The 18,499-nt window shown below is 40.6% G+C and overlaps 1 protein-coding gene across 1 annotated transcript in view; it reads left to right on the top strand.

The window, feature by feature from the left end:
* The window catches only part of CRB1 (crumbs cell polarity complex component 1), a 59,170-nt gene that overhangs the window by 27,863 nt on the left and 12,808 nt on the right, over nucleotides 1-18,499 (top strand). The window contains exon 6 of the mRNA XM_066360133.1: nucleotides 15,338-16,294. Within this exon, the coding sequence (XP_066216230.1) occupies nucleotides 15,338-16,294 (957 nt within the window). The remainder of the gene's footprint in view (nucleotides 1-15,337; nucleotides 16,295-18,499) is intronic.

The raw sequence follows: 18,499 nt of genomic DNA, 5'->3' as shown, positions 1-18,499 counted from the left end.
AGTATCTTCCATGATCAGGATCCCCAGTGAGGGCAGGGACTGTGGGCTCACAGTTTCCTTTCTGGTCCCTTGCACAGGGCCTGAGGCAGATTTGATAACCCAGGAAGTGTGTGATTACTGACTGATGAATGAATGAATTGCACAAAAACATCTCACTTCTTTTATTGGTATTTAGACACATCAGTCTAAAAAGAGCAGACTCTGTAGTAAGCATGCTAAGATGACCAGGCATTTCCCAAAGGACCCCCTGTATGTGGATAAAGCGGAGCTTGTGTCAAGTATAAGGTGCACCTGATTTTTTCAATACCATCCATCAGATATAAGCTGCAAAAGAGAAAAGATGCCAAGACCAATACTGGCATTGAAAAGAAATCATGTGTGTTTGCACCTGGGTGTATAGGAACACGCAATCCTGACCACGCTCCCCACAGCAGCTTATGAAGAGCAGACTGTGCGTTCGGCAAGGTCACGTGCCCGGAAAACACCAGACAGACACTCATCTCTGCCTTGGTGTCCCGTACATTCCAGGAGGAAGAAAGACAATAAAAGTGCACAGGCGAGGAACTTGTCTTCAGGGAGTGTTTCATTGCTCTTTAAATCCTCACCGACCTCTCAGCAGGCAGGCCTGCTCCAAACCCACCCTTCTACAGGAGTTGAACCGAAGTTCTTCTACAAGTAGGAGTAGGAAATCGGCAACTGCCCTGAAATATCTCCTAGACTGGCATCCTGTGTCTGCCATTTTTTTGGCACAGGCCTCTGCATGCCTGTTCTAGACTCACTCAAGGATTTGAATGGGCTGGAACAGGAAACGCTGGGACACTTCAGATGGTCACCTGGTGTTGGTAGGCGTTTCCGTTTATGACCTTTGCCTGCGTTCTAAGGTTAGAGCACATTGTCTTGAGGTGGAAGCTTCCTCTTCAATGAGTTTCCTATATTTGCTTGAAGCTAATGAAAATTCATGAGTCCCACGGGCCTTGACAGCTTCCCGGGAAGTCCTCAACATGGACAGGAAAACAGGCATATAAGAACCGAAATACATTCCACTGTTGCATTGAAATTATTCCCCAAGGCATTGCTCACTTAGGTAATTGTTTAGCGCTTCGCAATGGTCAGGATAGGAATGACCCACGTGTGCGTGTGTCTGCTCATTCGCTCTGTCCGGTCCATCAGTGCCTGTGGCAGAAGTCACTGCACTAGGGAGACGCATGTCCCACTGGCTCTGTCTCTGTCAATGATTCTGCCTCCCTTGGAAAGAGCCTTGCATAGGAAAAAAAAAAGTCAAAGTAAGACTAATCTCCTTCATTAAAGGTGGAGAGAATTTTAATAAAACGGAACTTACCCTGTACCTCAGAGGGAAAATCCTTTGAAGGATTTTCTCGTCTGAGGATTTTCTAGGGCAGCAAGGATCTGATTTAGGCAGTGCCTCGGTTAAGCTCATTAATTCAGATAACTTATTTCCAAAAAGGTTCTCCGCTGAAATGCTACTGTGGCAGACCCTGTGAGTGTGTGCATGTGTCTGTGTGTCTCTTTTCCATATTGCCACTTCTGGCTCCTGAGACACATGGCTGTTGTGAATGAGTCGAGTTAGTTGTACAATTGTACCTCATCTTCTGTTAAAATTGTGTTACTGAGTCCCCAAATTGTAATTTAAATTAAAAAGAAAAAAACATCACCAAGGATTGTTTTTTACAAAGTGATGTGTTTTATTTTTAATGGAAATAGGTTGAGTGAGGCATTTCTTGAGACCACTCTTCGTTATTTCCTTTGGTAATCTATCATGAAAGTATATGTCTGTGCTATAGGTCATGAAATTGTGAAGGAGGAAGAAAATTTTCAGGTTTCTCTTCTTTCCTCACATCACCCCAACTCTTCAAGTTTGACAGGTTATTTATAAGAGTGATAATTATATATTAGAATATGTGATACTATAATAATATATTCTATATATATCATTAATATTCATACAATGGACCAATGTATTGATATTGATATTTATATATTCTATTAATATTTATAACAATATTTTATGCAATTATAAATATACTCCTTTTTATTAGTAGTATTATTTTTATGATTATAAAATTCTAGGCAGCCTTTAATACTTCTGAATTGAGTGAAGGTAAGGTGGTTAAAGGCTCCACACTTTCTGTTATAAGATGGCACACAGGAGAAGTGCCCATCTGCTTCTCCACCCCTCCCTTTCTCCTTCCTCTCTGTCTCTCTCTTCCCCTCCCGCAGCCAAGGCTCCATTGGAGCAAAGTTTGCCCGGGCACTGAGGATGGCTCTGTGGCCTCTGCCTCAAGTGCTAGAATGGCTCTGATTGCGGCAGAGCGATGCTCCAGATGGGCAGAGCATCGCCCCCTGGTGGGCATGCCGGGTGGATCCTGGTCGGGCGCATGCGGGAGTCTGTCTGACTGCCTCCCTGGTTCCAACTTCAGAAAAGTACCAATAAATAAATAAATAAATAAATAAATGACTAAGTTCTTGGGGTCTGATGCACCATTGTTAACAATACTGTCTCGTATGATTGACAGTTGCTAAGAGAGTAGATCTTGGAAGTTCTCCCACACACAAAGGTAAGTATGCGAGGTGATGGGTGTGTCAACTCACCTCCTTTCATAATCATTTTACAATATATATGTGCATCACACCATCGCATTGTACACCTTAAACTTACAGAGGTTAGGGCACTTATATCTCAATAAAGCTGGGGAAAAGGGATAAAATGGGCTAATTAAAATATTTCACCCCTTCCCTTTTTCTTCTCATCATCTTAAAGACAACCCAAGAGAGTCTCTTTTTCATTCTCCATGATCAAATGTCTTTTACCATAAACACAGTTCCTGTTAAAACTAGCCCGGGGCCTCTAAGAATATGCGATGATAGGACTTAAGAATAAGGCTATCTAAACACAGTCACTTATGCACTGCAAATTTATATATTTTGGAGCAAAAAAATATATGCTATTTTCCCTTTAATTCCTAGGAATTGGTGAAATACTTTCCCCAGGAACTATTCCCCCAGGTAACTGTTGAAGGCAGAAGCAGTTCTGAGTAGACAGCACAAGGCATTACATGCCAATTGCAATTAGAACAAGCAAGAGAATCCACCCTGAGACCAGAAACACAATTCCTTTTACGGCACATTAGAAGCATCTCGATCACTCTCCAAAGTGCGATATGTCAAACTGCTCACATTCTCAAATTCCCTTAAGAGGCTGTTGGAGTGAAAACAAATTTGTTTTTAGTGTGGTATCCTCAGGAAAGCAACCTAACAGAATCATTTGCCTTGTTGGCCTGTCCACCTCCTGTAATAACTATTGATCCCACTGGCTAATTCTGCCCCACTTTGATGGAAGGGCAAGGGGTCTACAGCTGGACAGAGTCCCATAAATTTCTGGTGGTTTCTTCAGATCCCTGCAGAAGAGTTGTTTAATGGTATCATTTGGAAGAGTATAAAAAAAAGCAAACTAAGATTCTGTGGTGAAGTTGTCACAGTAATGGAAGATGATGACATCAGAAGAAGTTCAAATGGAAACGAATGTTTGTAGTTGCCATGTTGTTTCCTGTTAACAAGCAAGTTGAGCATCATCGATAACTCCACAGACCAGCAGGCATCTTGGCTTCCGATAGCTGCATCCTGAAACTTCAGAACAAATTCCACTCTTGGGGTTTGCACAGCCAAGCAGCCTGATTCTGATATTTGCAGTTGAACCCAGTCAGTTCCCAGAAGTGTGTGGCCACACAGAAGGAAGGCTTTCTAAGAGGTGTTGGTGAGTCAGATTATAGATGGCACAAACAGGAATCAAGAAAAATGTCAGAAAGGAAGCGGTAGACCCTCCCACAAGAATATATACCATAGTCACAAGTCAAGTTCAAGTCTTGGATAAACTCAGTATCTGAGAGGGTCCCAGGTCTGTGTCCCATGGGGGATCTGCTTATAGAGTTTGCAAGTGAGACCTGAGCATCCCAGGGCAAAGGCATGTTCTATTGTGAGGAATGTATTAAGAAGAGATGAGAAAATAGGGATGAAGTCAGAGGACCATGCTGGGAGAGGACACAGCATCCTGTGGTACCCAAATCCCAGGGAGACGGGACTCAAGGCTACTTATAGCTCCTCATCACACGCAGGGAGAGGCACCAGGATGGTGTGGCTAACACCCAAGGGCCCTCTACTCTTACCCTACAATTGAAGTTCTAACTTTTTACTCCAATGACAAAGCAAAGAAAAAAAAACCAAAAATGAAAACACGTACACACACACACATACACACATATATAAATTAATATAAAATGTAATATTAAGTACATTTTTATTTTTATATTTCTCTGTTATATCTGCATAATTTTTCCATTTGCAAGTAAGGAAAATATTTTCCAATACCTTGCTCTAGCTAAGACCTCCGAGACTGCAGAGCGGGATGAGAAGCCTGCAGGTGAACAGGACTGTGACCCCTCACAGCTGGAACGCAGCAGGAACTCTCTACAGGCGAGCAGGACTGTAACTCTAGACAGCTGGCAAAGGGCATGGGCTAGACATGGCCCATTACAATGAAGACAGCTCAAATAATCTCCTTCCGTCATTTCCTTCCTTCCATCCTTTCTACTTAAACCCACTCTGAGCAGTAAAGGAACAGACCATCTAGAAAATATAGAGAAATACGTGCATAGTAAGCACATTGTAAAAACAATGCCAACTCGGCAGATGGCTAGATCAGAAAGGGTATATGTAATATTTTTTGGAAAATAGTCTAAATGGAAACAAATACATTTCACACTGATATTTGCAATGTTAGCATCTCTTAGGCAGGTGTATTAAGTATTTCTCCTGGTATTGTGACTGGATTTTCATTTTCCAAACTCTGCTAGCTATATCGTTGAACACAAGAAAGGACCAGAGAACTAGAAAGGGACCAGGAAGTGAGGTGAATTGTGCTGCTTTATAAAATGTGGAACATGAAACAACGGAGCTCTGAAGCCTCACTTAAATGAACCAATATGACTACAGGGAGCTTTTCTTAAAATGCAACTAAAAAAAAGTTACTACGAATCAAATATAAGATGTGTAACTGGATAGAAATTGGACAGATCATCAGTGGAGCAGGGAAGTTTCCCTCCAAGGGAAATTGAGTCCTATTGGAAATGAGAACCTGTAACTATAGATTGGGAATTTCATTTTCTGGAGCTGCCAACGCGAAAGCCAAGGAGGGAGTCGAGTTACAAACGCAGGAGGCCTTTGAACTTGACGCCTGATGAAATAACACCCAGAAAGTAGGTCCATGCTCTGGGGGACATATGCATGGGTGTATACTATGCATACTGTTTTGTAGCATCCAATCATATACTAGATAATTAAATTGAGTATTCCTATTACAACAGAAATGCAGTTAGGGCTGTATATCAAATTAAGCAAATCTTTCCCCCATAGAGTTAAAAGCACAGGTCAGAAAATAGATTAAAATTGGGTAAGTGTGTGCAGAAGGGAATCAGAAATGAACACAAGACAAAATTAGCATCCCTGTTCAATGTTTCATCTTCCTTTCTGGTAGTCGTCATGGGAACAAACATCAATTATTATTTCTTAACGTTAAGTTTGCTGCTGCCAGACTGATAGCTCCAGGATCCCAACCTCTCTGATAGGCTGAGTGGAGAATTCAGGAGTAAAGAACATCTGGCAACACCACCATGAGCGAAGGGACAGCCATAGTTGTTCAGAAGCCAATATTCACAGTGAAAGCTTGGGTTGTTTACAGTTTTCCTTTTGAAATCTAGATGAATGCATCAGGTACCTTCCTCTGCACAACCCATTGCTTTATGAGTAGCCATTTTTTCAAAGGATAGAAAATCATTAATAAGAGGTGAAGGCAATGAGGGTGGGGGAAAGGAATACTATTATTTTACTTGAAAATGTGTAAGGATTTAAAGTTAACCAAACACTTATCAAAACAGTGTTACACAAGTAGTGCAAAGTGTGGCTCCAGATCACGTTTCACCCAATGGCACTTAAGATGTTTGGGTTAGGACATGCTATTTCAACCATAGAACTTTATACACTCCACTTCCATTTGCAAGAAGAGTTAAGTCACGTTGGTCTGTTCTTTTCCTTCATTATTTCCAAACTGCTTAACTCTACAAAACACATTTCAATCAACTTTGAGAAAACAGAATAAAGATTGGTAAATAGACAGTCATAAAGGGAGCTTCTGTTGAAATATTTTCCTTTCCAAACTACAATATAATGGCCTCAAGACCAATTTCAAAATCTTACTATGAAGAAAGTGTTTTTAGACATCCTTTTTGAAACTTCCCATAAAACTTATAAAAATTTTGGGTGGTATTGATAGATCTGCTCACAAAAATTAGAGGATCAAGGAATGTGCAGATACTCCAGTACTTTTTTTTTTTTTTTCCTTTTTTTTTTTTTTCTTAAGCTGGAAACAGGGAGAGACAGTCAGACAGACTCCCACATGCGCCCGACCGGGATCCACCCGGCACGCCCACCAGGGGCGACGCTCTGCCCATCCTGGGCGTCGCCATATTGCGACCAGAGCCACTGTAGCGCCTGAGGCAGAGGCCACAGAGCCAGCCCCAGTGCCCGGGCCATCTTTGCTCCAATGGAGCCTTGGCTGCGGGAGGGGAAGAGAGAGACAGAGAGGAAAGCGCGGTGGAGGGGTGGAGAAGCAAATGGGCGCTTCTCCTGTGTGCCCTGGCCGGGAATCGAACCCGGGTCCTCTGCACGCTAGGCCGACGCTCTACCGCTGAGCCAACCGGCCAGGGCACTCCAGTACTTTCAATCTTTTGTATAGTGCATTTTCACCAATGAAATAGAAGTTGGTTTTGCATCTCATTTGCATAACCAGATAATCTCCTTTAACTTGTCATTTGCTTTTCTGATGTTCTTGTTTAATAAAAAACAAAGTCAGATGCTTCTTTTTTTTATTGCTTCATATTCATTTTGAAATATCCCCTAATTTTTGTGAGCAGTATATATCTAAAACTTATGCATTATAGATATTTATAAAAGTTCTTATTTTGTACTAGTAATAAAACAAGTTATAATCATATACTTATATCATTATATGTCATAATTATATTTATAATTCATATAGGTTATAATTTTATTAAAACTTTTTTAATAACCTCAGTGTTTAATTTGCATTTTGCTATTCCCGTTCAAGGACTCTTCCTTGATTTCTGTTTTATTAAAGTCACTTTTTATAGAGGGACACTATTTCTGGCCAGTGACAGGACAAGTGGTCCTGTCTCTTTGTTCTCCAGATGCACTGGTAACATTTTTATTCAGGAGAGAGTCTAAACCCGTCACAGAATCCTTCTTTATGCCTGAGGAGCACACATATTCGGTTGTGCTCAAGTGAGATGGCCGTTTACAAGTCATATCTCCATGTTTTGTGCCTCAGCTAGTTCCTAAGGCAACTAGACAAATAAATAACCCTGACTGGCCAATCGGGAGCCTTGTTTTCACCATTTACTTTCCATATCAACCCTGAGGCGTTATTATTCTCCACCTTGTAGAGAGAAGGGAGGCTGGACCTCAGAGGTTCAGTCAATACGCCTGAAGTTAGAGTTGCCTCATGAAGCTAGAATTTGAACAGAACGGTGAACCGATGTCTCCAGGACACACGCAAGCAGAAAAAGTCAAGAAAATGACTATTCCTACTGCGTCAGTAGAAACTGTCTAATGAATCTGGTGTAGTCTGAAAATGAAATTGTCAGTGCAGCCAAGAAACAAATTATTCATAAACCAGCAATATTCCCACCTTACATGCTCGCCTTTGGCAGATAGCTCAGATCACATCCTATTCACTAAAGAATAATACAAATTAACAGAGAAGTAAAGCCTCAAGTTGGAGCATGAGAGAAATATTGTATAAAAACATGAGGTTGTGATTCTGAAACCCCCCTTTTTTATCCCTAAACAATTCCCAGATTTCTCTGTGCCCACCCTCTTTCCTTCCCTGTCTGCTCAACACCGTCTCTCTGCTGGCACTGACTCTCGAGCCCTATGCGCGCGCGCGCGCACACACACACACACACACACACACACACACTCACACTCACAGTGTGTGAATTCTTTCTTCTTTCATTGGTGCTGAGAAATTACCCCGAGTGAAACCGATGGTAGTCCAAAGACAAGAGAAAGAGGGTCAATTCACCCACTTCCTCCCAGCTGGGACCCAGAGAACTGAGCCCAGGGAGGCACCAGTGTGAATATTGCTTGCCTTTGCATTTAAGGGAGATACTATTAAGTTTCTGAAGTATAGTCCACAGCCCAGAGGGAGCCAAGTCCATAGGGAAATACCGGAGGGAACACCGAAGCTGACAAAAAATTAAGAGAGCAAAGAGATCGCTTTAAAGACACAAAAGAGGAGCAGCATCTGAAGCTCAGAATGATCTGCTACCAAGGTAACATGACCCCTGCAGTCGCACACACCTAATGGGAGCCATTGCTGGAACACGTGACCTTCCTGACAACTCCTTCCCTGTCTGTATCTTTTGACAGGGCTAGTCGTCACTGAGAGATGAAAAACTGTCAGTGAAGAAGCTAAGTCAGTCTATGTTTATACAGAAACTCCAATACACCAAAAAATTTAAAAAAGTCTTGAGAATGTACTAAGGATGCAGTGGAAAAAATTATTTGAACAAAGACAAAACATAGAGGGAAATTTCTTGTTGCATATTTAGTGTGTTGTGTTTATTTTAGAAAGAACATAATGAAATTTAATTGGTTAATCAGCAGCACGTGGTATGATCCATTGTATGTTACAGACTTCGAGTTCTGGCCAAACAGTAATTTTATTTTATTTTATTATATTTTTGTTTGTTTGTTTCTGGCCAAACAGTAATTTTAAGGAAATGTTTTGGTGAAATAGTTTCAGACTTCTAACAAGAAGCCTTGATTAACTTACTTGTTTGTTCTGAAAACTATTATCACTGTTTAGGGATCATTTAAAATGTGAACACAAAACTTGGGTCCCTCAATTGAAACATTTAAATGGGTAGATAAAATCTGTATCTATAAAAGAGTTTTCCTCCCTTCAGACTTTCATGAACTTCAGATAAAACATCTTTGAAAACTTGTTGAAATTTTAGACCATTCTGAGGCCCACCATTATCAAAATTACCTGAGATGCTTGTAAAAATGCCAACATCTGGTTTCAACCCTGGTTAACAGGATCAGATATTCTAGAGATGCATCTTAGTAATCTGCATTTTTAAACATATACCCCTACTATTAAAGAGTCACTACTATAAATTCTCTCCCAGAAAAAAAAATCAAAAAAATTACAAAATATTTCATATGGTTTCAAGAGATTGATAGACCTATAATGTTCATTCATGAATACTTTAGACATGTATGGATATCAGTTCTAGGACCCTTGCATAAACACTAGAGCTGTTTTCCAATGCATTAGGCTCTTCTACCATGCAGAAAAGAATGAATGTATGTTTCTTTTAATTTTGGAAGCTATGACAGTGTTGTATACACTTCATCAAATATATATACACATTAGACGTACTGTTGTAGAGTTTCCAGTATACAGTACTGTGTTGTCTAATAAGAATACTAGAAAGAAAAGACAGAGAGAGGCATTCATGTGTACAAATCTTATAATACAGTTAGAGGTACAGTCACGTGCTGACTAGTGGTGTTTCAGTCAATAACAAGCTACGTAGACAGCTGTGGTCCCATTAGATAATGGAGCTAAAAATATCCTGTCACCTGGTGACATCACCGCTGTTGAAGTGTTGTAGTGAAATGCAGTGTGTGTTGTGGTGAAGCTGATGTACAAGATTTATAAAGTCTACTGTCATGCTCGGTCATGTCCTAGACCTTCACATTCACTCCCTACTCACTCATCACCCACCCAGAGCAACCTCCAGTCCTGCATGATCACTGACCTCCCTTTGTGGTCAGCGCCCTACACAGGCATGCCATCTTTTATCTTCCTACTATCTTTTTACTGCACCTTTTCTGTGCTTAGATACGCTCAAACACACAAACACCATTGTGTTACAACTGTCGACACTACTCAGTATATTCACGTGCTGTACAGGTTTGTAGCCCAGGAGTAGACCAAGTTAGCCTAGCTGTGCGGCATGCTAGAACATCTGGGTTTGTATAAGTGCTCACAATGACAGAATCACCTAGCGACGCATTTCTCAGAACATGTTCCCCTCATAATTGGCCCATGATTTCAGTCGATGCTGATGATGTTCGTGGACAGCGCGTGAGTGACAGTGATCAGCAAGGCGTTCCACAGGGGTAAGCACGCACTGAGCTGAACCCTCAAAAAAGCTAAGGTTTTGAATAAGTGGAGAGAGGGAGAGAGCTTTGAATGGGGCCTTCGTTCTTACTCTACTAAAATGTTTATACTGATCATTTATGTCATGGGCAGCGGAAAGCTATTCTTGGGGGGGGGGGAGGTTAGGGGGTAAATAAAAGCCAGATTGTAGAGCCTTGAATGTCAGGTCTTACCAAGTCAGTCATTTCCTTTGACATTATTTTTGTGGCTGTGCAGAATAGAAATATTAATTAATGGGTGAGAAATGACTGTCAGCACTCCTAACAAACGCAACGCCAATTCTCACCACAGCACAGAAAGCAAACATTACACGAAACAGAAACATGTCCAACCCAATGCCACGCAGATTTTCGTAATTCACCCTAAACCCGCTTTCAATCATTCACTTTTGAAAGAAAGAGGGGAAAAAAAGAAAAACAGAAAAGAGCAGAGTCATTTCTGATGATTCACTGATCAAAGCCAATTAGGACAGCTCTGTTTGAACTGGGTCGAGTTTACCAGAAATTCCTTCTCAAAGTAAAAAAAACGAGAGTGAGCTTACACAACACTGTATTTCCTCCTTGTTAGTTCGCAAAACAACTAAAGACCACTTACCTCCATCCACAACTTTTGAAGTGCAAAACTTAAGTGAAAACATAGGAACTGAAATGCAAAGCTTTTTTTTTTTTTTTTTGCAGTTTTTTGCCTTTCCTGTTTGAAGATCCCAGAATACTTTCCACACAATAGACTGAATCAAATCTTCCTCCGGGCTCCAAATTTTTTATCTGAACAACCGTATGGTTCTGAACTAATGTGAGGTCTACAACTTGTGCGTACATGTCTCTTGCATTATAACTTTAAAATTGTGCAGTAATAAACTAGGACAGAGGAATGAATACTAAGGAAACAAGCCCCTGCTGTATGCTGTGTCCATACACCATCTATAGACACAAAGACTAAATCACCAGCAGCAACACCATTAGGATTGGGAGTGGCCCACAAGAAAGAACTTCTCATATAACACATTTTTATAATTCTTGTAGAAATAATCGTCTTCAATAATTTGTGTGGAAGTATTTCAGAAATATAGTACACTTTTATTTTTATTTTTTGTATTTCTGGAATAAATGCATTTTTAGGCTTCCAGTGTTACATTCAATTACATTCAATTTTGTATTTCATTGATGAGTTTTGTTATTAATATTGACTGGGTGTTTTTGCAAGGAGGTCACAATGTAAATGTAATTTGCCCTTATTTTCAATATTTCTAAACTGCCATATATATCGTTCAATATTGAATATTATATATATATATATATATAATTCAATGAACTATATATAATTCAATGTTCAATATTGAACTATATATAATTCTAAACTGCCATATATATCTCTATTATTTTATGCCAGCTCATTATATTATTTTCCTTGGAGACGTTATGTCATAGGAAAAAAGAAAGAAAAAAAAACTCACCTCAGGTGTTAGGCAGACTGGGACACCTATCACAGCGTGGCTAAGTTTCACCACCTGTTGAGTAAAGGTAGCTTTATCATCTATTAAAATGAGCAAAAGGCCACACTGATGAAGGAAGTCCTGGACAGACAGCCTGGCGCAGACATGGGGCTCAGTCAGTGTGAGCTCTGTCCACTCACGTTACTGTCCAGCATGCAGCTATCATTCCTCACTGCCAAAAATTCACACGGTACCTCCTCCATGCCCTTTCCCTTTGCAAGTTCTGTTCCACTGCACGCTGGGTTCCTTGACCATCGAGTTTAATGGTGAATGAAAGAATAATAAATGATGAACTAGAACCTGAGGAAGGAGCTACTTCACTTGGAAATCTCTCTTTTTAAACACGGAAATTTTTAGAATACCTTTAGAAACTTTTAGAATCTTTCTTCGACTGTGTTTGGATAGTTGAGATAGCTCACAGTGACCACTGGGAAAATGAGAAATTACACTGCCTACCTATTTGGCAAGTGAGCCTTCTATATTTGTGTCCAAGTAATGTATACCCAAGTTCACTTATTCATTTCACACACATACACATACACATACATGCACACGCACATACAAATTGTTGAAACTATTTTGAATGACGATAATGCTCTGAGCAATTATAGTCATCTATCTTGTTTACACAGAAGTAACTGTTTAGTGGACATTATCCTGCCCACTTTATAGAGAAAGTATGTTCACCTTAAAGGAATTACCTATCTGCCCATGTCTCATAGCCGAGTAAGGATCAAAAACAACAGCAGGCTCCCACTGCTCTGCGTGTGTCCTGAACACCTCGCCTGGTCAAATGATCCTGATGTATAAAATCAAATACTGTCACATTTAAGACTAACAGCGTTTAGTCATTCTCTCATAGAGGGTAGAACTGAACTCTGGTGGGACCACACACAAATTACTCTTGCTACGGTCTCAATCAAGTCTAATGAAAGTCGCTGTGACATTCTTAATTTCCCTTTCCATTCCCTGCATGGACTTGCAATAGATTTGAAGTTACCATGTATTTCTTAACTACTATTCACAAAGCAAAAAAAACAAACAAAATTAAAAACAAACAAAAAACAGCATTTCCATTGTCGCGAAGAAAAATAGAACTAAGCTCTTATTTTCTACAATGGCAGTTACCAAAAAATGCCAATAGGTATATGGGTTTTCTCCAAACTCATTCTTTCATGATAATAGTGTGTGTGCTTGGAAGATACAGTAACATTCACTGGTGTGACTTTAAAAGAGGGGGGGGGCACCGTGTGTTACATAGGGAGAAGATCTAAGAATGGAAGTCTGTTGGTAAGCAGCACAGATGGGTCTTATACTAAGCCCCACTGATCCAGCTTGTGGAAGAAGTCAGTCAAAACAAAGTTCTCACGCTCCATCCAGGAGGAAGACATGAGACTAAAACCCAACCCCACACTTTGGAAGATGGTATGGAATCACCAGAAACTCACACTGTCAGTCGGCTAGGTGTTTGGATAGAGATCTCCTCTTTTTTGTTTGTTGGTTTTTTTTTAAAGAAAAATGCTTGAAGCCAGGATACATGGCTTTCTCATTTTAATGGCAATGCTCATAGGTAACTCGCTCTTTTCTATTACTCATATAAGCTCATTGGTAGCATTGTTTGAATTTTTAAGATGTTTATTTAGCAACTAACATTAATGCTATAATAGGTATTACTACCAAATGCAAATTAAAATGTTTGAGTAAGAGAAAGTTGCTCAAGTAATGAGTAAAACAAATATATATGCATTGAATCTTTGGTCTTTATATATAACTTTTTCTTGGATATCTATTTACCAAAAATAAAGAAAACACCTAAGTTGATCAAACCAGAGAAAGATAAAACTTACTTATCTGTATATGTGTTTGTAAAAAAACTTTTCTATCAGATAGTTTATTAACTAGAACTTGAAAAAGAAAGTGAGAATTATAGCAAACGTCATTTCAATGGCTATGATATTTATATTAAATATAAAGTCAATGTATTTTTATTTATTATTATAATTTATTCTGATGAAAATATGGATATACCAGATACTAGAAATTTTCCCTATCAAGATTACTTGAGAAATCTCTCCATGGAATCAGACACTAAACTGAAAGAATTTTATAAAAATAAAATGAAGTGACAGTTTGTAAGTCATTTAATAAACTGACTTCACAGGAACAGAATAACAGTAAACTTTGAGTAATCCAAGTCCTACTATAAAAATTTGGACACAAATATCCCATTCATTGTCAACTAAAAAGCCCAATTAAAAAGACTGAATGACACGGGTAATCTCATAAACATGGCCTAATCCCTTCTCCCCTGACAGCAGGTCTTGTTTCTGCCAAGCCGGTCAAAACAGCCAATGAAAGAAGTTTCAATCTCCACACTTTCAGGCTTCTGGGCTCATCAGATAAATATGCGTGACCCTATTTTACATTGGAAGTGTCAACAGAACTGATTTTAACCCCAGGAAAAGAATGAATTACTGTTGACCATTCTACTTTTGCTGTCTCAAATTGCTTATTTTCTTTAGATTATTCACTTGAATACAAGCTTTCTCTCTTCTTTTGTGTTTTGGGGTTGTTTTTTTGTTTTGTTTTGATTTTTGTATGATGGTAAAATTTAAAACTAGCTTCTCTGTTTACACTGAAAAGAAATGCATAATCAAGTTATCAGTAGGTACTTGTGAAATATCTAATGTGTACACGAGAAATTACAAGGTAAACTACAGTAAAGAAAGTATGACCATTTGCACCTGTATGCTGACCAAGAATACATACAAGGGTATAGTAATTGGAAGGACACGAACGGTCTATGCTAGATCCTAACTATCTCTGGGGTGGACAACTGTAATACCTGTGTAGCCAATCTTCCAGTTTCTGGTTTTCTCTTGCTTCTCTCTCTTGTGTGTCCCGGCAAAATTGACCTTTATGAAAAGCCTGTTGGTCTCCCATCCAACAGTCACCCATTTTTCTCCACTGCCTTCAGAAAACAAACAAAAAGATAAGTAAAAATGAAATAAAATGATAAAAAGTGTGAATTCTCAGACCTTACCCAGTCTGGCTCCTTGGAGCCCTTCTGACTTTATTTAAATCCTCCATGCCAACCAGACCTCCAAAGTCACTGTCATCTCTAAACGCCTGGTGCTTTTCCACGAATTTTTGTTTATTCGGTTTTTGTTACGTCTACATAGCTCTTTGTCGATCGGATCCATACATGAAAATATATATTAAATTGTTTCTTCTTCCATCAAGCCTTCCCAGACCAGCCCAGTCTGAAGAGGTTCTCTGGGGACAATTTTTCAAATTGTTGTGAATCTCCAAAAATTTTTCTGATATGTTTATGGAAAAATATTCACATATAAGTAGACCATTGCCTTTCAAACCCTGGTTGTTCAATTATACTATTCAAACCCAAGTTGTCAGTTGTCCTGTTATTCACCCCCAAGATTATACAATACATGAAAATGATGGGAACTGTCTGTTTCTGATCTCCACATGTGTGCTATTAACCAATTCTGTGTTGTCCTCAGGAGTCCACTGTGAGGAAGCCATTGACGAGTGTTCTTCAAGCCCTTGCCAGAATGGCGGCACTTGTGAGAACCTGCTAGGGAATTACACTTGCCATTGCCCATTGGTTAATGATTCTGGAACATTCTATGGAGGAAGCAACTGTTCTGACGTCCTCCCTGGCTGCCCCCATCACCAGTGTCTCAATGACGGACAGTGCATCCCCCACGTCCAGAACAGCCAGCATGGATTCCGCTGCCTCTGCCCAGCAGGCTACGCTGGGTCGCGGTGCGAGGCTGTCACCACGCTTTCTTTTCAAGGCGACGGTTTCCTGCGGGTCACAGGTGGCTCGAGAACAGCCAGGGGCTCTGTTTGTCACCTAGCCCTCAGCTTTCAGACTGTTCAGATGGTGGCACTTCTCCTCTTCCGAGGTCACAGGGACATGTTTATGATGCTGGAGCTGCTTGGTGGCTACGTGCATTTAACAGTCCAAGCCAATGACAAGTCCAAGGTGCTCTTGTCTGTTCCCTGTGACACTGGCGACGGAGAGTGGCATTCGGTGGAGGCAGGGTTCGCAGAGATGGTGACCCTCGCTCTCCTGGACAGCTCTTGTACGGGGACATGCTACGCGGCAGCCCCGTCCCCACTGGAAAGGCATCAATCCATATGTGCTGTATACAACTCCTTTCTGGGTGGTCTACCCGAGGGCAGGACCAGCGACGGTGTTGCCCCTCCTGACGTCTACAACCTGCCCTCCACGCCTCCCTTTGCAGGCTGTCTCCAAGACATTCACATCGACTCGACTCTCGTTACCCTGGAGCACAGATCACCTGGTTCATCTGCCAACATCTGGGCAGGCTGTGTGAGGAAAGACTGGTGTGGAAGCCAGCCCTGTGCAAACAGGGGACGCTGCCTTAACCTGGGGCTCAGCTACCGGTGTGACTGCCCCAGGCCCTACAGAGGCCAGAACTGCCTGACAGGTAAGCGGAGGCTGGGCGGCCAGGGCCGCTGTGCCCCCCAGCGGGGCGGTGACAAACATGGCCGCCTGCTTTGCCCATATAGGCAACACAATGACTTCTGCAGCTGGTCGCCTACTGGTGGAACAAGAGAAGAGGCTGGTGGTGTGCATTAATTAATTTCGAGTGGATTCGTAGGGCCCCTGGGTTTGACTCATACAGAGGAATGAAAAAGAAGTGGATTAAGTCCAGTCCCCATGGGTTTTCATTTCGGTGTTTACAAAATGCAATGACAATTTGACCAAGTGTGAGCCTCAGAAATTTACTGGAAATCTTCTCTGAAAGAGAAATCATCTTTTCTGTTATTAAGAAATAGTCAATGCCAACTACCAGAACCATGTCTCGGGCACAGTAATTTCCTACTAAATATTTACTGCCTTCCATTTCTTTGTCTGTAATTCTTCCTTGTTCCAAAATCATGCTTAAGTGTAGCACTTAAAAACCACTGGATGTATTCTAAGGTATATTTTCCACGGTTTCATTACAGGTATTCTTGGTAGGTGTCTTGAAAAAAGAAAACATGCAAGTAACAAAGGTGAAATTTGGTAGATGCCATAAACAAACTGATCTAATTTCTCTACCCAGTCGCACAGCTTGAAACGTCTTTCGAAATCCTTACTTTCCAACATCGTCTCAAAGATTGCTGTTGATTGTGATCAATCCGTACCTGTTCCTTATATTATTATTATTATTATTATTATTATCATCATCATCACCACGCATTGAAAATGTATGAGAGGTAATTGCAGCAGATTGCTTTGAGGTCCCGCTATAATTTACCCCAAGATTTTAGAGTTACCCAAAGTGGGGCAACATCTGGCAAAGAGTCTTCTCTGCTTTAGCTGAAGTAAAATTAAAACCAGTCTGAGCGATAGCTGATTCCATGTACGAATGGCTAAGAATTATTGAAAACTATTCACAGGTCTCCATGCTGACCACAATATTCATTACAAATCAGGAACCTGGGTGACAATGAGGTATGGCATCTACTACCCCTGTGTAATATTTTACACAGGATGGCAAGTTGTTTGGTGATTTCTTTTTAAAGGGGAAAAGGGGAAATGATGCCGAGGCAATGTTCACTTTCTGAAGAAAAATGTAATTGACCCAAGGCAATACTTTTACTACATATTTAAAATAACAAACAGATGTTGACTCATTTTTGACTGGCTTCCAAAGGCAGTGACCCATGAGGTTAATACTGACCGTGGGGATGCTAACTGTCCTGGTAATTAGATTCGAGAGATGCCGCTCCAGTGGGTTTCTGGTTTTCTTTAGTTTATTTCTTCCAACTTGAAAATTCGTGAAGTTTTTAAGCCAGGTCCCTGAATTGGTTACCTACCCCCAGTTCTTCCTTATTTCTTTACTCCTCACTGCTAGACACTGTTTAACCCACGTGAAAATCCTTGGCTTCAAAAAGACATCTTCATAGGAAAAGAGTTCCGTAAAATCATCTCCTTCTGAAAATTCTTAGTTTAAGTTGAAGGAAAATTATATTTTTTCCTATTCTCTCAGTCATGAAGAAAAATATTCTCTGTTTGTTCTTATATGTGAGGAGTGTTCGCTGGGAGTTCATTCCCATTATAAAAAGATCTTATGAGCCCTAATGAGAAACTTGCATCTGTCTGTCTTTGTCCATGCGCTTCAACAGGGAGGAGATGTACCAGAAAGTACAAAGGCAAGCTTCCCCCAATTCATGATCTTGGCTCAGTGTTTCCCAGCCGTGATACACACTGCAAGCCACAAGCAGACTGACAGAGAACAGAGAGGGCTGACCACACATGAAAGGCACAGGGACTTGCTCAGTTTTTCACATTAATCTTAATATAATCAAGTATCTCCACAACAGGAGTTCTGGAAGGTGTTTCTCAAAGCTTCGTCCCCAGAACTGTCTGTAAGGTTGCCTCAGCATACCTTGTGTTGGTTGTGTATAATAATATGGAGCTTTCTGGATCATGCTCACAAGAATTTTGTCACTGACCTCTTTCTTCTGAAGAATCATTGACCAGTAGAGTCAATTTATATCACTGTTATCTTCGGTCACCCATCTAAACTTTGAGAATCTTAACCTCTGAAAATGACAGTCTCTTAGGTAGGGGAGGGGCTTCACTCCACAACTGAATATTTTTATACTATTGCTCCTGCTGAGTGCAGTGGCCCAAACCCCTG

This window comes from Saccopteryx leptura, chromosome 1 (assembly GCF_036850995.1).
Source record: "Saccopteryx leptura isolate mSacLep1 chromosome 1, mSacLep1_pri_phased_curated, whole genome shotgun sequence".
NCBI classification, from domain to species: domain Eukaryota; kingdom Metazoa; phylum Chordata; class Mammalia; order Chiroptera; family Emballonuridae; genus Saccopteryx; species Saccopteryx leptura.
This window is presented reverse-complemented; position numbering and strand designations above follow the sequence as displayed.